Below are 20181 nucleotides of genomic sequence, written 5' to 3'. Positions count from 1 at the left end.
ACATGTGATACAAACACACACTCACGTGCACACACACACACGTGTGCGACACACAAAAATTTCCTTTTCTCAACCATTGCTCCCTTCAGGGAGAAAAGTAGTAAGAAAACCATTAACTTTTGGGGAAGTATGCAAGTACTTAAGTGCTTTCTGGGTCCAAGTGTCCCAGAGCCTATTCCATGGGAATGTAACTGCATGAGCCAGGACCACCTACTGAAAACCTATGCCACCTCTGCTTGTACTGTGCTCCATGTGCTAACATTCTATTAAAATGTAATGCTTTCAAATGTTTTATGAGGTCTCAGAAATGTCTGCTCCTGTAAGATGCGGAAATAAGGACATGAAAGCACATTGCTAAGGCCATGGGTCATGAGCTGGGATGTGAACTTAGCCACTACCCTTTCCAGCTACCTGCCTGACCCCAGGACTCCTCACAACTAGTAGCATACATCTTAGAGCATCTTACTACCTGCTGACTGTTCTCACTCTCTTTGGTTTCCAGAGTGAAGAGGCTGGGGCTGCTTGGGGCTGAATCCCTCCCCTGGCACTCAGCACAATACTCTGCCAAGCTTTCCTAAATAAACATATCACTCAGAATTTAGTTATTCAAACACCAAGAATAAATATGTTCAGTTATACCAAGAATTAGTCATTTCCTCTGATCATCCAGAAGGTACTTCAGCCTGGGGCAGCTTTTTCACTGCCACTAGCCATTATTTGGGACCTTCTCATCCAAGAGCAAGCGTGCAGAAAGCCACACATTCTGTACTGACAGGGGGTTAGCTGCGGGATGGAACCTTGGGGATGAGATCCTCACTCTCTTAGCTTGTTTTCCTAGCAGTTCTAAAACCAACCCAGCATGTTCCATATGTAGAGTGCATGCATAGGAGCATGCGTGCACACGCACACACTCACACTCATGTGGATGTGTTCTGGAGACTCCAACTTCCTATTTGTCTTCTTAGAACCCTGGTCTCTTCAAGAAGACTTGACCCTTTCTATGACCCAGAATAATGTTTTCTAACCACAAGGGGGCAACCCAGGAGATGGTGGCAGCTGTCACAAGGGGTCGTGGCATTTCCTTTACCCAAGACAGTCTTGAAGATCCAGGGCACATTTTTGATGCAAAAAAGCTAAAAAGGGTTCTATTCGAAGGCCATTCTGACCCTACTAAATAATGACCCTTAGATACCCAGTTAGCCCCAGTTACATAAGCTGTTATGAAAACTTGCAGAGATTCCTGTCTCTGCTGAGAACTCACTCCCTGACCTCAGGGATCAAAGAACTAGGCTGCTGTGAACTTTTATTTAAAGGAATACATAAAGGGACTTTGGTCTGGTCTCTAGTGCACATCCAGGTCACCAGGAGGCAGAGATGTTTTAATGCCCTCATTTAAGCTTGTCAGTTACAGTTTATTTGCATGGGACAAAGTCCAAATAGACTCAACTCCTATCACCCATCCTTGAACACTGTTCCTTTCACAGTTCAAACCACCAACTCCCAGCATGGGAGTCACAGCCCATCATGATAGTCATTCTTCAAAAACAAACCAGGTCATGTTTTAAGAAAACAAAAACCAAGCACTAACATTCAAAACACACTCTCCTATTGTCCCGATGACCGCACCAAGAACAGATGTGAACGTGTAAGCTCTAAAAAGATGTGGCAGGGGCCATGTGTGGTGACACACTCTAGTATTCCCAGGGTATGAAGTAAAGGGATTGTTATGAGTTTGAGGCCAGCTGGGCTGTAGCAAGCCATCATTTCATACAACCAAGGCTGTCATGGAATGGTGGTGCATATACCCATATCCCTAATTCTTAGGAGGTGGAGGCAGAAGATCCCAAGCTCAAGAAAAGCCTCAGCTACACAGTGAGTTTGAGGCCAGCCTGAACTACATGGGACTGTGTCTCAACCTCCCACTCCTAATCCTGCCCCCCTTGCAAATGAAACAAAAGAAAAACAAAACAAAACAAATAAACACTCCAAACCAAGAGCTGGGGATGTAGCTCAATGGTAGAACACTTGCCTAATAGTGAATCAGAGCTGAAAACGAGGCTCCACTCATGGAGGACTACATGCCAGGTACTGCGCTAAAGGTTTGACTTGAGTCTTGTGTTCTAAACTACAGATAACCTTTCAATGTAAGTAATATTATTTTCTTTTTCACAGATCTGGAAAGTGCAGCTCAAAGAGGCAATGAGCTACCTAAGGTGGCAGAGTCAAAGGACTGAGCTGTGGACCTCAACTCAGATTCCTTCACTGCATGCTGTTCTCCATGGGAGAGCGAATGGAGGGGAAGCTTTTATATGTGGTCTGTGCTACCAGGACAAGGCGAGCCACCCATGTTCATTGCCATATGTCTCCATGCAGTCTCATAGGTCTGGATTAAACGATCCTTGCTACGTATGATTTGAGGAATGATTTTAGAAGCTCAAAGAAGCAGGTCCTTTATTCTGTCCCAGTTTCACTCTGAGGTTCCTTGGTGCTACTGCCAAGGGGTCAGTCACAACTCACCAGCTCCTTGGGCCTCATGTTGTACAGAATCCTCTCTGCATTTTCACTATCGTGTCTGCTCTCCATGATGGCCAGGAGTAGCTTTGAAGCATTGTTCTAAACAGAGAGGACAAAAGGGAAGAAATATGGAATAACTGCCAGGGCAGCTGCCTGGATACATGTGCCCAGCTGACATGGGTGTGCATCCTGGCTAGACAGACAGGTCCACCCCATGGCCACATGCACTCCAGAGTATCTTCACCAGGCAGGGTGTGCTCCTAGGGATCTTAGAAACATGTGTTAGAAGCATGTGTAGGACATACACTGTGTTTTTGGAATCTTTGACAATCTCTGGAACCCCAGAACAGGTGTGAGAGATTGTTGAGGAGCACACTTAAGACTCTGCCCTCAGGAATGATAGGCTAGTAAACTCCACAGCAGTTCTAGCAGAAACAGACAGTTTACACATGGGTGCTGGTGGGTGTGGTCTTCGCTCTGTATCCACAGGGACCCTATGGCTCCCTAGATTCTCAGATGCTCAAGCCTCATACAAAATGGAATAGCATTTGTATATAATGTATGTATCTTCTTTGTCTACTTTATTTCTATTATTTGTAAGACCTGATAAATGCTGGGTTAACACTCAGACTATACTCTTTGGGGAGTAAGAATAAGATAAAGGGTATATATATTTTCAGTACAAATACAATCTTTTTTCCCCTAAATATTTTGTTATTGGATATTATGGGACAGAGATGATAGGCAGTAAATATAACTTCTCCATGTCCTAAAATCCATCAATTTTCATATCTCCTAATATCATGAATACATATGCTATGAGTTAACAAAAGTGGCCCAAAGGAACCCTTCACATCCACCAAGACGTAATCCCCCTTACATTAACAATGTCCATATGTGTACACCTGGCATTTCTTGGCTTAATGTTATTTGAGGCCCCAAGTCTGCAATTTACATACTTCTTTGTATATAGGTCTCAAAGTTTGTGTCCCCCCCCCCACCCGTGGGGATTAGGAATAGAGATAAATGTTCCTCCACAGCTTGGCTCAAAGAAGTTCAGCCCAGTCACCAAGCTCTCACCTATTTCTACGATAATCCCCAGACTGCTAAATTCCTTGAGAAAGGCACAGAAATGCCAAGCAGGAACACATGGACGTCTCAGTCTATTTCAGATACTCATCGTGTACTTTCTGATAAGTGGTAGCCGTATGAGAGCTTGAATGATAGTCAAGTATAAAGTATTTATCAGAAGGAAAAAACAGTGTTAAAAATTCCATTTAAACCATATGCTCAAATCAACTGTGAGTTTGGACTCTCAGTTCTCAATACTAAAGGAAAAGTAAAATTAACCATGCAGTTCCTGGAGAAAAGTGTGTTAAAATCCTCTCCTAAGGCTTGTTTTCCTCTGTTGCCCTTCATGCAGTAAATGCAGATGAATTTTCAGCTGACCTCGGTAGTTCAAGGCTATTTCACAGTCAGGATGAAGTCCTTACTGCTGTCTACAGGTGTAAGAGAGAACACAGATCTCAATATGCCCTAATGTGGGAGTAGCAGAAGAGCAAAGGTGCTCAGAGACACTAACACATTTCCAAGCAGCACCCAACATCACAGTGGGTTCCAAGTTCAATTCTCAGAACTGGATTTTTTCAATCTTTGACAACCTATGCACACTGAACAGGAGCAAGAGACTAGGGGAGCAGCCCATGGACCCTCAGGAATGGTATGTCATCTAGTAAACCCCACAAAGTAAGTACCTTGAATTCACCATTTAACTCCATAAAGCTATTTTCATAGGGTTTTAAATGCTAGGATTGCTTCAGGATTGGCAGCTGCAGTCTCCCATCTGTGACAAAGAACTCACCACAGAACTGTAGGCACACTCTTATTTTAAGCCAACATTATCAGCCACCGTTCTGCAGAGTCAATGACAGAACAGAGAAAGGTGTCCCCTGACTAAGTAACAATTGATTTCTTTAGCCACTACAAGGGCTCAGTTGTACCATTCCTCTGCTGACCCCTCTGCCCATAGACAGCAAGATTAGGAACCACAGAGGAGTGATGTTTCTCTTCGTCCACACTGGATTTCAGAATTGAGGCTTTTTATTCTTGGATGCTTTCTGAATTTGTTTCTCAGTTCTGATGACAGCTTTTCATTCCAGGTGACCTAACTGAAAAGCTGGTGCCGTCTCCCAAGGCCCTTCTTTGGAAAGAATGAAGTTCTGCATTTTAGGTCACAATGTGCAATGCAGCTCATTTGTTCAGTTAAACAGAACTGTTTTTGGTATTTAGTTTCACAATACCAACTGTGTCACATGCCAGGCAAAGCATAAATTGACTTTCCCAGCCGCCTCTAGCTCTCAGGCTCCACTTGCCTTCAGTTCTAACACAAGGTCCATCCGCTTCTTTCCCAGAGGGTTGATGTCATTGAGGATGAGGGCTGTGATGATATCGATGCCATTAGACTCGTGGGTGGCGATGCAGTTCTGTGTAAACAGGACACATACACACAGGCATTGACACAAATACTGGCCATAAATCAGACATCAAAGGCCAACAGGCTAAACTGCTATTTCAACACAATGCTTACCACTCCCAGTAATGTCGTTTGGGGAGAGTGCAATTTTCCGTGAGAAAGTGGTAAAAATAAAAGACAGATGAAGATCTCTAGTTTCAGAATTAACAGTAAACAGTAGGAAAGTCCCCATACACTCTAACTGATAAATTGGCTGAGTCTAATCCACAGAGTGCCGTGCAATCGGCTTTGTTCTTATAGGAAAATAGAGTGTGTGACTGATACCAGGATCTGAGCCCCTTCTCCCCTTTAAAATTGTGTTCCATTCTCTCTACGTCAGTCATCTTCTGAATTTGGTATTTCTGTTTAAGACTTAAGCTTGGAGCAAGCTTCTGGCTCAGTTCATATGGTATCAAATGGATCCGTTTCCCCCAATTAGGATCCTTGACTGCAAACTACTCCAGTGTGTTCCTTTCAAATAGGCATGTGCCCTGGTGTAGCATTGAAGTAAACTTGAAGTCTTAAGGAAACTCACCAAGTCAAACTAGACTGATCCAAGCCAAGAAGATACAGCCAACCCCATCATTCACTGGGCAAGTTTGGCATTATGAGACAATACCATGGAAACTTCACCATGGAGAAGAACTGCCCATCTTATGAGCTCCACAAGATTGAGATAGGTGCTATGTGTCTCTATTAACTTTCCCAAATAATGAATATGTCTTGCTCTCTTCCCAAAGTACAAACAATTACCTGGTTCTCATGGCAAGGCCCTTGACAGTACTCAGTCAAACTCTCCAAGGTTTGGTTGATAAGTGCTACATTCTTTTCATTTATGTACAGTCCGAGAAGACCAAGGCCTCCAGTTGTGCTTCCGCAGATGCAGTCCAGAAACTGCAGTGTTTCGCAAACCAAATTGTAGTTGGTCTTATTGTTTTGGCAACGAAGGAAATTCTGCAATGAGGCATGGGAGAACAAAGGCAAAGAGAAGAGGGAGGTCATCCGTCCTGCTATCTGATTGTCTCTAATAGGCTAGTGTCCTGAACAGATTGGCTATTATGAAGACATGTGCACTATGGAACAGACAAGCCCTCGTGGCCCAGGGAAGATCAGCCTGTGGCCTCAAGTTATGGCTACAACACTGTGGCTTTTCCAATATGTCTACATGAGATTCAAGGAAGGAGGGATTCTCTTGGAAGTCTACTTCAGGTTCTTTTGGTGTGGATTCTCACCCCTGCCTTTACCCCTTTAACAAACTTAATCTTGGTACAGATGCACATGTCGTATGTGTGTGCATGCATGCATGCTTCTGGGTACACATATGTGGAGGACAGTGACCAATGATGGGCATCTTCCTTTGACTGCTCTCCACTTTATTGAGGCAGAGTCTTTCAGTGAACTGGGAATTCACCAATTTAGCCAGGCCAGCTGCCCAGCGGGTACCAGGGATCCTGTGTGCTAGGATTGCAGCATGTATTCCTATGCCTAGGTTTTACACAAGTGCCTGAGATCTGAACTCTGGTCTGCAGAGTGCATGACAAGCACTTTCCTAGCAGATCCATCTCCCTAGCCCCTCTGTTTACTTCTTCCTTTACCCTTTCTTACTTGCGTACCATCTTCTTACTGGATGGTTAGAGTGTTGTGTGGGCTGAACACACAAGACTAGTACTAAGTACTGTCACTACAAAATGAGACATTAGCAACTGGCTTAAGGGCTGGGAAGTTAGCTCAGAGGAAGAGAGCTTGCCTAACATGCATGAGGCCCTTGGTTCCATCACTGGCACTGAGAAAAAAAAATCACCTCATCTCCTACACACACACACACACACCCCTACACACACTAGCCATGATCATTTCCACTACTAAAGTAAGGAGTGAGAGTAAGTGTACATGTCCATGTATGTACGTTTCCATGTGTGTGTTTGTGCATATGTGCTTGACTATGTATTCTCCAAGAATCACAAAGCAAGACCCTTCCTCAATAGGTTAAGAAAATCAACAGCTATGTAGCCTTGTAAAGCTGGGTACATGTCTGATAAACAGGCACATGTCTGAGACTCCTGTAATGAGGCACAAATCAACTACAGTACTACTTATCTCAGAGTTAGAAAGTGGGCAGTGTTTACTGTAGAAATTGGGAAGTAAGAAAGATAACGTCAACAGAAAGTCAAAGTGGACATACGATTTGATGTGGCAATTCCACTTCTATTCACAGAGTATGTACTAGTCACGGCAGTACTGTTTACAACAGTGGAGAAATGGAAACAACCGAAATACCCACCAACTGGGGAACAGCTAAAAAAATATAGTATGCCCATATAATGAATTAGAACCGTTGAGTAGATCCTGGCAGGCCAACATGGAAGGACCTCTAAGTCATACTGTAGGTTACAAAAGAGCACATTTATAAAGCATAAAGGTTACTGGGTAATGTAAGTCCAATTCTGTACCAGATGTTCCTAAACAGAAAGGACTGTGGACTGAAGAGATACAACTCTTGCATTTAAATTCTTCCTGTCGTTAGAAAGTTTAGGAAGAAGGTTTATTCATGCTTGATGTGAGCAACAAAGCATGCAAAAGCATGGGTCAAAAGCTGGGAAGTGGGCAGACTGCTAAGTCATCAGGACACACCTCTACCTCCAGTCTAACCTTGGTCCTCTTCACTCAGTGACAAGACCAGGTTCCAGTGGGTTACAGAGGAGCACACATTACTCAGGAGTCCTAGCCTGTGGCCTTTCCTAAGGTAACTGAGTTTGGTACTTTTTCAGGGCTATAGGAAGACAGAGGACGGTTTTGCCCAGTTTCTCCCTTGCTGTGACAACTAAAGGAAGGCGCTGCCTGCATAAAGGCCTAGCAGGGGCCCCAACACATAGGGGTGGAGGGTCCTGAGCCCTCAGGCCAGGCATTGAAAGAATATGGAAGCTTAAGATGCAAACTACCAGCATTCCTTCTGAGGCCCATCATGGTGGCATCACTGTCCCCAATATGTTCCTCTCTGCTGCACAAAGTAACTGCTCCTACCACAGTGCTCTCTGGCAGAAGCAATAAATGTCTTGTTTTCTAAGCACACCTCACTCTCTTGGCCCCGGAGCTCCCACATAGTCTTCTCTCTCCTGACCTCTTCTGTGACTCCTCTTCCTTTATGATATACCATAAAGTCACTGTGTCCAGGAAATCTTGCCTGCCTCTGAAGCATCCCCCCATGTTATGGACAGGATGCCTTTCTGGTCTCTGTGCACCCGGTAGGATGTGCAGGAATCCACACTGGAGAGGCACCCTAGCACCACTGAAACCAAATCCACAGCTCAGAGTTGCAGGTAGCTTACATGGGGCTGGTACCTACTGGGTGCTTTATGAAAGCTGGTTGCAATAATCTGAATTCAATTGACTACACAGAAAAAAGAGGACAAAAAAATGATCACTTTATGTGGTCCCCACTGAAGGCCATCTCGCATGGCTTTTTCAGTGTCTACGTTGAGTCTGCCCATCCTACCTCAGATCTTGTTCCTCCTGTCTTTTACAAAAACAGCCATGTACTGTTCACTGAGGGGCCCAGGGAAGCTTTGTCAATCACCTTTAGCACACAGCACTTTTCCTCCTCAGCATGAGGGAACTCTGGTCTTTTCGGGACGATGAAGGTGGAGATGAAGATGAGTGAGGAAGGGAAAGGTCTCAGGCTTGTGCTCATGTAGCCTTGGGCCTTTAACCTGGGGCTGGGGAAGCTCAGGCCGTGGCTCGGCAAACACTCAAAACCACACAGACTGGTGAAAGGGCAGTCCTTCATCAGGTCTCTGACTAAGCAGGCCTTGCTTAAGGCAGCAATGGCCCATTTGGCAAGGCCCAATTCAGTGGCTTTCTCTCTACTGAACATTTTTACCAACAGGAAAATCAAGGTTATAAATATGACAAGAAAGTGGCACAAGCCCAGAGACCGCTGCCTCAGAGGGCTGGGCTTCCTCTCTCTGAGCAGACCTGTATTTCCGTGCACCAGGGAGCGACCACTCCTGCCTCGCAGCAGTAAGAAAAATCGAGGGTCATTCCTGGGAACCTTGGGTGTCTTCAGGACCCTGTGGTGTTCCTGGGTCCACTGATTGGAGCTGTAGTAGGTTAGAAGCATCTTTTAAAAACTCCCACAATGAATGTGCCCCACCACCTGCCCCAGGCGTTTGCCAAAAGGCAGCATTCTGAGTAGGTACGTCCCACTTACTGTCATTTTGAGAACTAGTTTCTTACAAATACAATGGCAGTGGAGCAGGTTGTCCCTAACTGGTGGGGAACCATACATCTTTCTTAAAATTGAGTTCTCTTTAAAATGGTCACACTAAGATATGAGTTTCATTATAGTACTTTCTTCCCCAGGAATGACCTCCCTGTTTTCCAGAGCTCCTACAGATGAGGGCTGGGGGAAGAAGGCTTTGAGGTACTCTGGTTTCCGTTCTCAACAGGGCAGGTCTGCTCTGTTCTACTCAGCTTAAGTCTACCGCTATACCAGATGTCTTCACACACAGGATTCTATGGTTAAGAAAAAGTGGCTGAGAACCACCTGATTGGAAAATTTTTATGTACCTTCAAACATTAAGTTGCTAGGTCTTTTTAAAATATGTGAGTATATCCTGCACACACACACACACACACACACACAAACACACCCACACACACACCACAGCCCTCCCCGCCCCCCATTTTCCCAGTATAAGGCTTCATTAAAAGCTGCTTCTCCTCAGGGATCCCTAGGGCATAAGGTGGAAGGAGAGTTACATGAAAAGATAAACATAAAAGACTATAATTCTGAAGACTTCCAGCAAGAAATCATGAATTTGTACAATTAAAGCCCACTCTATTTCTCTACTCTAGCACACAGGCACGGGGGAGAAGGATGGAGAGGGGAGGCAGGGCAAGTCCGTGAAAGAAACTGGAAGCCAGCTCAGAGCCCATCTATGAGCATTGTCCCTGAGACATGCATGGAGGCTTCTACTCCAGGCATCCTTGGTTGGTTAGCTGGGAACTCAGCAAATAAGAGCTGTGCAGTTTTAGTGTGCTATATTGCAGTCTCTAGTTGGCTCCAGTCCTGCTCCAGACACTCAGATGAGTGAGGGATAAGTAAGGTCTGGGCACCACTAGTGCTGGGTGCTAAACAGGCGTTCTCCAGTGTGAGTGACACACATAGAAACTACCACCAGCTATTTCCTCTGAGGAGCCTAAAGTTGGTGGTGGTCAGTGACACTACACAGGGAACAGTACAGAGCACCGATCCCTATGCTTAGCAAGCAGCACAATGGGACCCTTGTCACACAGATGCCACAACTGAGCTGCCGGCACCTAGATTCACAGGGATCACTCACTCTTTCCTTAGTTGATCTCCCTCCTAACTGCTGATGCTGTTTGAAAGGTGGAGGGACAAATGATATCATCACGAGACACAGGAATACCAGCCAATGAGACAACACCTGGACCCTGGCTCTTTGGGAAAGAAGTGCTCTGTTTTCTCAAGCCACATTTCGAGCCTAAAGTGCCTGAGCCTGAAGCAGTGAAGACTGTGCAATGGGCAACCAAAGGGACAGCCAGGATCCCACATTCAGATGATGACAAGGTCAAGCCCAGAATGTCAACATCTGAAATGGACCACTGACTCACTGCCATGGATACCTTGACATTCAATGGGTCAATATGGTCAATGGTGGGTCCCATAGGGAACTCCATCATTTTTAGGTCTGGCCCTATTTGGCCAGTTAATGACCCTAGAACCTAGATACTTTTCAAAGTTCAGAGTCTTTAGAGCAATTTTACCCAATTGGGTAAAAATAAAGCAACCAGAGTTATTAATGTTGATGAGTTCTAGTTCATTGTTTTGTATTACTCTTAAACAACGTCCTGTCTTTATAATGGAGGTTGGCTGGAGCGACACTGAATGGTCGAGCCATAGTCACTTGGTGGATAAAGTCAGCAGTGTAAACATTTAAAGATGGTACCTTCCTCTTGCTAGATTTGGTCTGTATCAATTCCTCTCACATCATCACCATTTAAGCTTGTAGAATTACCAATGCTGCCTTGTTTGGCTTAGAAAGAGACATCCTATCTAAGAGCTGTGCAGGTGAACTTTTCTTTACCATCCTAACACCACTCAACCAAAAAGGGGTGGGCACCTCAGGTTCAAGAGTTGACAGGAAAGCCAGGCAGTACACCAAGGACCACATGCTCCAGCCTGCTTCCCCTGGGCAGGGATTTGAAACAAAGAGGCAGATCTCCAGAGAGCAGCCTCCGCCCTTTCTAAACAGTGCTTGTTACAAGGGAGCTGCAAGGGAGATAATGCCTTGTCTCTGTCTTAGAGTCTGGTTAATATCACAGGCTTTAGCTCCAGACTGCCTAGGTTCAAGTACGGCTTATTAAAACTTGTAAAACATATGGTACGCACTGCTGTATATATGATTTGTCAAACACAACAATGTCATTATGCAGCACACAACCATGTTCAGTTAGATTTATGTACTTGATTTTGTAAATCTAATGTTCTTAATATCTTCAATAGTCTATTCATCTATTCAGTTATTACCTGAATATACTGTCATTAGTGGCAAATGGTATCAGGCTATAAGATACACACACAGGTACATATACACACAAACTACATATGGAGCCAACATCCCTAATGATCAAGTCTATAGGTGTCTGACTTTGTGGAGACACTGGTTAAGACAGTAAGGGACGGATCACCCATCCATATTTTCATTATTCGTCAACCAGAAAGTCAGTAGTGTTGTATCCTCAATTCAGATAAGGTGGTCTAAGTGACAGGAACCAAACCATAAGAAGCAGCAGGAAACCATGGTTCAACCTACCCCCACATTCCCATCTATAGGTGTTGAGGTCTCCAGGGCCCTTGCCTACAGATGTTGGTGCTTCCTGTGCTACCAATCAATTACTTACAGATCTTAGGGTCCTCCGACCACAGGCTTTCACCTGGCAGTGTTAGCTTCCCCAACAGAGACCCCTCTCCTACAGGTCTCATGGGCCCCACGGTCTGGCTTTCCACCTATAGATAGTTAGGTCCACTACACAGGACCTCTCTTGCAGGTCTCCGGGTCCCCAGAGCCTGGCCTCTCTCCTGTTGGTCTCCAGGTTCCCACAGCCTGGCCTCCCACTTATAGCTATTTAGGTCCCCTACACAGGACCTCTCTTGCAGGTCTCTCTCAGGGCCCAACAGCTCAGCCTCTCACCTGCAGGTCTCGGTTGTGGTTTTCACACAGGAGCTGCAGGAATCGCAGGATGGGCTGCATGATGGTGATGACTGCGCTCATCTCTAGGTCATCCTTGGCTTTGTCCGTTGTAGCCTGGGTGCCCTCCCCAGACTGGTAATGATCATCAGGGTCGGCCTCCCTCCGGAAGGTGGTGAAGGCCTTCCTGGTGGCAGCAGATGCTTCTAGGAGCTGATCCCGAACTTCTTCTGTTATCTGTGTTGTGGGCTCTTTGGCTGTAAGGCAAACTTGTGACTATCAACGCTGCTGCAGCCTTAGGAGTTCTGTTTTCTATCTTCCAGACAACAGTCACAAACCTAGGTTCCTGCATGTGCTCGTGGAGCTGTATGATTGGCAAAAAACAATCCAGGAAGCTAGCAGCTCCTCGCAGTCTCCAGACAGGCTGACTGTGGGGCCTAGCCCGGCTAACTTGATAGTGCTTTTGACATGTCACTGAGGCTTGTGCTGTGGTATAGAGCAAAAGCCTTAGTACGGGCTCTGCTGACCTCCAAAATATGAGCCCATTGGTGACTTCTAGAAGGGTCCTAAGAGCTTGATGCAATACTAATCTCAACAGCAATTTCTGTTACTAGAAGGACAACTGATTGACCCCTCGCCAAATGCCAGTGTACCATGGGTAAGCACTCTGTGTGTATTATCTTATCTGGTCGAAGGAAAAAACTCCTACGAAACAACTGTGGCATCATACATTGTGTGTGTGTATGTGTGTGTGTATGTGTGTGTGTGTGTGTGTGTGTGTGTGTGTGTGTGTGTGTTTGTGTGTGTGTGACTGCAAGGGCTCCTATGCTGGCTTGGTGGCTTACTACTGTATAAGTGCCTCAGTTTCCTTATCTGTAAAATAGAAATAACCGTTTTATCTAAGCACAGGGTTAACTTGAGCTTTACACGAATTGACACAGACAGGGGAAGAACTTTGAACAATGCCTGGCTACAGTTTGGATCTAGAAACGTCTTCCAAAGGCCCATGTTAAAGGTTTGGGCCCCAGCCTGTGGTGGTATGGGAAAGAATAGAACCTTTAGGGATGGGGCTTGTGGGAGGAGGTCATAGGTCAATGTCCCTGAACAGGATTGTAGAATTTTTGTCTTTCCCGGTTTCTGCTGATTCTTAACCGCTGGGCAAACAGTTTTACCCTCTGCTCTCTGTTTCAGTGTTATATTCTGCTCCACAGCAGGTCCCAAAGCAACCAGACTGAAACCTCAGTTATTGTGAGCTCAGACACGTGCTTCCTGGTCTAAGTGTATAAGTTTCAGGTATTTTACAGCAACAGAAAGAAGGCTAGTGTACATCCGGTTTACGCTCAATAGTCAGCAGGACTTGGGAGGTTTTTTCCTTTTCTTTATCCCTCCTTTTGATTAGTGGTTCTGAAACACATGATTTTTTTTTTTTTTTTTGCCCCAACTTTACCCAGCAGCTAAGTGTAAATGCCTGGAGACATTTTTGCTTGACTGTATGAGTCCAACAAGAGAAAGGTCACAAATATTGCTCAACATTCTATAGCCTCTGCAAAGAACATTCTCCAAATGTCAATAGTTACTTGATTGACAGATCCAGTACTAGCCTTGAGAAGTAAAGCTCAGAATGATTAATTAATTTGCTCAAGGCTGTTTGATTCCTAAACTTGTGGTTTACCCGCCTCAAGCCCGAACACCTTTTCTAGGAAGGAAATTATAGAAGGAAAGTTTGCAGTTTGGAAATAAAGAGAAGTCACCTGACATGAACAAGACATGTAAAATATGTATCTTCCTCAACTTTCTCTAACAATAAGCAGAAAAGAACAGTAAAATAAATTTTTTTATCCATGTATCTTGACTACCAACTTGATAGGCTTCAGAGTTGCCATGGAAACACACCTTTGCACTTGTCTGTGAGGGAGTTTCTAGATGAGGTTAACTGACGTATGAAGAACAGCCCTGAGTGTGAGTGGCACTGCTTCCTAGGCTGGGAACAGGGAAGAGCGAGCTGAGCACCAGCATCCGTCACGCTCCGCTTTCTGACTGTGACCGGCTGCTTTGTACTCCTGCTGCTGTGTCAAGATGGACTATAACTTCAAACCATGGTCCATAATAACCCCTGTCTGGCTTTGGTTGTTTTTATCAGGTACTTTGCCACAGAAATAAGAAAAGCAGCTAACACAACCCACACTAATTACAACTGTGCACTTATAAGAACATTTATGAATTTATTAAGCATGAAGCCCTTCCCAGGTGGTAGGGCTTTGTCTTGGCCACTTGGGAGGATGACATCACAAACAGAGTGGTGGCTTTCTTCAAATAGCCCTGGTCGGAATGCATGTTGGAACCGGGAAGTCATGAAAAGCATGCAGCATAACCAAGGGCTCCTCTGTATGCTCCAGGCCAATGGACCAACAAATATTACCTTTCTTCCGGGATGGGGCAGGACCAACAAATATTACCTTTCTTCCGGGATGGGGCATCCCTGTCCACTTCGTCGTCTTTCTTTTTGTTTCCCAAGTCACTGGTGTTCACGGTCACTGTTGCCTTGATTTCCTGCTGGGCCACCTTCATTCGATCATAAAAGACCTTGAAGAACTTCTCTGATTTCTTGTCTTCTGTCAATCGGCAGAAAAAGGAGTGCTGCCACGGAAAAGGACAGATTCTCAACACTGCGACAGGCCCGGGAGACAGGCTCATGTACGACCCCCAAATTAAATGGAGATCATAGGCAGTCACAAGCCTTACAAACGATTGAGAACCAGATGGTGGGTAAATAACACTCTAGGAATTTAAGGCCTGAGCTTTTCGACATGGAGTCTTCAGAAAAGCAGCTGAGCTTGGAGCAGCCCCTACCCTACCCGCTCCCTAAACTGTGACTTGGGTAGTGAAAAACCACTCCTCTCACATCAATGCACAACACACACGATAACTCCACAAACAAACAAAACATTTTTTTGTGATTAGTTCGGGGAGGTCATTTGTCCAAGGTCTTTCCCATGCTTCTGTGCGCATCCCTGCAAACAATGAACGGAAATATGCCATCTGCTTCGTAGGGCTTATTCTTAGGTAAGGATGACCTGTCCACAGGCCAGACTGAGATTTTTGAGTCAAAAGTGCTCAGAAAGGTATGGAATTACATGACAGGAACTCAGATGAGAGTGACAATGGGTGAGAGCAACCTCAAATTCTTCAAGAAAAAGGCATGTTTCAAATAAGGTCTTGCAGTGTAGGAAGGAGTAGTTAGATGTGTTCAGAATTACCAGGTAGCTTGCCTCTTGGATGTGCATTTGTTTTTGGACCCGTTGCAAGCAATAGTGTATACGGTTGATGTGAAAACACAATATGGTGTCTCTACTTCATTTTTACGAGTGTTCGCTTTCACCCCCTTGCAAGAACCACACTGTTGTGAGTTATTTACATAAAAATACAATACGGCTATTTCCAAAGGAATGAGACAAAGCTCCAGACAATGTATTTTCTTCTCTCAGGAGATCCTTCTGTCAGTTTTATACCTGATTCTGGCAAGACAGAAGTTCCTACAGGGGCATCCTAGGCTTCTGATGCTGGAAATAACCTCAACGGCCCCTAACACCCCGAGCATTTCAGCAAATCACTGCTCTGAGTTACTGAGTTTTCCATCTGCTACCAGGCAGGTGCAGTTACCCTGGCTTTTCTGGCAACTGACGAGCCACAGTGACCAACATCTGTCCAATTTGCTCATGGTAAACTTACTTTCTTGCTCATGTCCTTCTTTCTTGTTCATGGTTCTTGACTTCTGGCTCTTTTTTGTATACAACATGATCTGTCTCTCCTTTGCATGCCCTCTGATTCTGACCTTTTCCTTCCAATCTTTCCTGAGTGTAGACCCATCTCTACTTCCCTGACTGGGTGAACTGAGTTCTCTAAGACCCTTACTCTTCATCTAACCTTACACCTGGCCTTTGAAGTTCTTTTTGGTCTCTTCCCATTTCATCCAATCATCCACCTGCTATGGCGCACCTGTCACGAGCTGGGCACTGGGTCAAGTCCATGCCAACACAAAGGCCAACTCCCCACCCACCATGAAACTGACAGCCTTGTGAGGGAAAGACAGCAATTCAATACACAGCCTAACGCTCACATACTGACTCCTTTCTTCCTTAGGCGGGAGACCCAAGAGTCGTCTGGCAAACAGCTCCAGGACTGACACTCAATGCCATCACTTGAATCTTTCCATAGCTAGGCTCTCCTCATCTTTTGGGCTCAGCACTCAAGTTACTTCCTTCCTTAAAGAAGGCATCCCTAAACAAAGCCCAGGCCAACTGCTTCTTTTCAGACACTCAGTTCTGTTCTCATGGTAGCAAGATGCTCTGAAAGCTTCACTGTGGTAGTTACTGTCCCCCTGCACACCATTGTGCACAAGTGTAAGCTCTGTGAAGGCAAGTGTCTTAGCCCCGTGACCGACAGCCACCTCCATGACACCTTGATCAGGCTCAGCATATGGCAGGCACCCCACAGACATTCGACAGTGAAATGATAAGAACCTCCCATATTGCTTCTTCTTCTGACTAGCTCCCTTCAATGAGATCCTTCTTACATTCAACAAACCTAACAAAAATAAACGCTATCAAATAAATACATTCTGAAAAATTGCTTAAATACCAGAAACCAAGTCCCAGTGGTTCCCCTCAGAGCCAAAACATCCGCAAATAAAATGAGCCACGAGAGGATGAAGAACCACACCAAGCTGCTTAATTCCCGGGACTGGCCTTCACATGGGGACAGGCCACACAACACCTTCCCACACCCAGGGTCGCAGGAGAGACTACTCAAGGAGACTGCTGAGGCTCACTTGAAGGCAGACCCTCAGGACAATTCATGTTGTCACCATCCCAGCATGGGCAACTTTAAAAGTATTTGGGGGGTCATTTGAGAAGACAAAGTACTTCAAGTAAGAGAATATATAAATAAATGAAGCCTGTCACCTGTCCCCCGCAACAGCGAGAGGAGGCACACAGCTAGCTGGCCTACTGCAAACCACAGGGCTCAGCATTCAGAGGGGGGAGCCCAGCCGATGTCAGCTGACACCTCCAGGGTAAGGGAAGCTCTCCTGAAATGAGAGAAGGGCAAGGACTTCTGTGTCTGCAACTGGCCACTGTGTTTATTTTGCATTATTTATTCCAGTCCTTGGTCAGCTCTTCAAGGACCTGAAGCAGACGGTCCTTTATGAAAACAAGAAAACCATAGTGAGTGTTGCAGCTTAGCACATTCTCATCAAAAGAAGTACAATCTGTGCCTCAGGGGAAGCTCTTCCTAGGGAAGGCAGCACATGGCCTGGGTCTCAACCCTGAGTCCCTCACATACTCCCATCTCTCAATACCCAAGTGAAAGGGCTGCCACTTGAGGTGCACAGCCCATGCCCACTGCCAGGCTTTAGCTCCACTACCAAGGGTCACCATAGAAACTAAGTCTCTGTTGCCTGCCTCTCCTCGTCCACAAAATGAGTGTAGTAGTAGTACTTCCTGGTGGCCTGGAAGTCCCACAGAGATGATTAGACCCACTCTTACTGAAGCCGAGGTCACTGACTTCCTCACCAGGTGCTAGGAGGAAATCTTTTGTGCAGCATCTTAACCAAGAACCTGCTGAGAGTGTTAATTCACACAGCCTTAAAGCCATCACATGGTAAATACTTAGCACACCCCAGACACTGCAACTAATGAAGAAGAATGTGACCTCATTGGGACACCCAGGTGGAGTGGTTTAGGGGATAACATAACACAGGCTTAGGCTTTCAGAAAGGCCAAGTTAAGCAAAAACAGTGGGAAGAAGACATTTGGTCTCTCGAAGGAAGTGGTGGCATCTCCTGTGAGGAGAGAAATGAGTTCAATGGCAGACTGAGTGAAGAAGTGGAGCCTCCTACAGCACACTGAAGTGGGCCATGTGGAGAGGACGGACCTGTAGCCATACTCTGGGACAGCCTGGCAGAGCCTGCTAGAGCCATTCACTTGTTGTCTCCATGGTGACCTTTAGACATTAAAGACTGGGCCCTTCTCCCTCCTCACAGGCCTGTTCACCTTTATTAAACTTCTTTCTGAGGTAACCTGTCTACAATACTAAGAAGCGGGGGGAGATGGTATGGTTTGTCACATCATATGGGACTGAAGACCAGAGCAAACAGGTACACATCCCCCATAGCCTCAGTCCTACCTGTCCACACACTTGCTTTCTTCCCTGAATCTATTTCAATGAACTGTCTCTTCTCCCAAGAGATTTTTACTTTTTTTGAATCTTTCCCTCCACATTACCTAGCAGGTGTGCAGGAACCCTTCAGTACAGATCTAGCCTAGGGCAAGAAACACTAGATGGCAATAAAAATCACAATGGCAGTTGTGGTGATAGGAAGCATACAAAGAAGAATAAGATAATATTCTGGTGTGAAGGAAGCATCTTGATGAGGCATGGCATTGAAAAGATGTCATAGCAAACAAGGGGCCTCTTGAAGGCATGCTCATCCTGTGGCCTGCCAATGTGCACTGTACCTCACACCAGGCACCTGCAGCAATGAGACAACCTTGGATCAGCACAGGGGCCCACTGATATGACAGGGCTCCTTTATCATGGAAGAAGGTAGTAGGAGGTTGGGGAAGAGCAGTGGTGAGAGAAGTCAATTCCTTGCTGCCATGTTTAAAGGACGAGGCTGGGAGCCCAGGGAAGAAGTGTAATAGCCTTGTAGAAGCTGCAAACAGCCAGTAAGGAGTGTGTCCCTGGAGCCTCAGCTGGGAACACAGCCTTGCTGGCACCTGGGTTTTAATCTAGAAAGACTCAGGTTTAACTTGTAAGATAATTAACTTGGTAACCCAAAGCCTTTAGGTTTGTGGTCATCTGTTACTGTAGCCATACAGTAGGTATACAAACATTTAGGAATCTAATCAAGTTCCACTCTTCAAATCTGCACGTGTTGCTGTGGGCAAAAACCCTATCACACAGATGAGACAGCCTGCTTTTGTTCCAGAATGCTAGGGAACTCTTCAGTAACAAATACAGATGGGGCCACTTTCAGAACATCCCTGGTCACCCGAGGAATGGCATCTGCCTGACCCTCGCTGACTTGTCCTCGCCCTTCTGCTATCTCCGAATCATACTGGATGCCAAAACCCTTTTCATAGATGCTGTCTCGTCAGCACCTGAGGAGATCGCCAAGATAGATACCACCGTTTATAAACCCAGCACATTGCACACAAGCACTCTAGGGTCAAGGGAGGTCAGGGGCTTGTGGCAGAGTCACAGAAAACTCTACCTCTTGCCCAATAGGAAGATAGCCTTGGCAGGCAGGCATGAGCAGCGGCTGAAAAAGCAGAGGAAATAGGGCTTGTTCAGGGACAGACTCTCACTGCCAAGTGAGACAGGAGGTATGGCAGGTTTGCACATGACAAGCTTGAAGGAAGGAAGTGGGGTCAGGAGTAGGGTGAGGAAGTGACTGCTGGCCCCAGCCATCTCCAGGCAGTTGGGTGGTGGGGGTGGGGTAAGGGCAGCCATTATGAGCTAAGGTTCAAAACAGAACAAGGGGAAGAAAAGCTGGATCACAGGCTATATTGCAGCTGGAGCTGGGAGAAACCAGCTGGACCCAGCATCTTCCCCTGCGTTCTCCTCCCCAAATACTATCTCATGCAAAGACCATATGTATGAAGGACACAGGAAGAAGGGATCCCTTTGAGAGGGCATGAGAACCACCCGAACTCCCGCTGGGACTAATTCACAGCGTTTACAAAATACCCAGTTAGCCACCCCCTTCATATTTTACAAACGAACAGAGTGAGGCTCACAGAAAAAGGATTTTGCCACAGAGGTACCCTGTCTCCTTACTGCCTGTGTTGATTAGTTTCTTATCAACTTGACACAGGCTACAGTCACCTAAAAGGGAACCTGAGATGGAAGCATTTTCCTGATTGATGACCTCCGTGTGGTGCC

The 20181-nt window shown here is 45.7% G+C and overlaps 1 protein-coding gene across 1 annotated transcript in view; it reads right to left on the bottom strand.

Annotated features, from left to right (window-relative positions):
- Window positions 1-20181, bottom strand: part of Itpr1 (inositol 1,4,5-trisphosphate receptor type 1) — a 333498-nt gene that overhangs the window by 61257 nt on the left and 252060 nt on the right. The window contains exons 45-49 of the mRNA XM_051155019.1: window positions 14694-14874; window positions 12241-12494; window positions 5780-5980; window positions 4887-4997; window positions 2518-2613 (exon numbers count right to left, since the gene is read on the bottom strand). Coding sequence (XP_051010976.1) covers window positions 2518-2613; window positions 4887-4997; window positions 5780-5980; window positions 12241-12494; window positions 14694-14874 — 843 coding nt within the window. The remainder of the gene's footprint in view (window positions 1-2517; window positions 2614-4886; window positions 4998-5779; window positions 5981-12240; window positions 12495-14693; window positions 14875-20181) is intronic.

The sequence above is a fragment of the Acomys russatus genome, chromosome 13 (genome assembly GCF_903995435.1).
Source record: "Acomys russatus chromosome 13, mAcoRus1.1, whole genome shotgun sequence".
NCBI classification, from domain to species: domain Eukaryota; kingdom Metazoa; phylum Chordata; class Mammalia; order Rodentia; family Muridae; genus Acomys; species Acomys russatus.
This window is presented reverse-complemented; position numbering and strand designations above follow the sequence as displayed.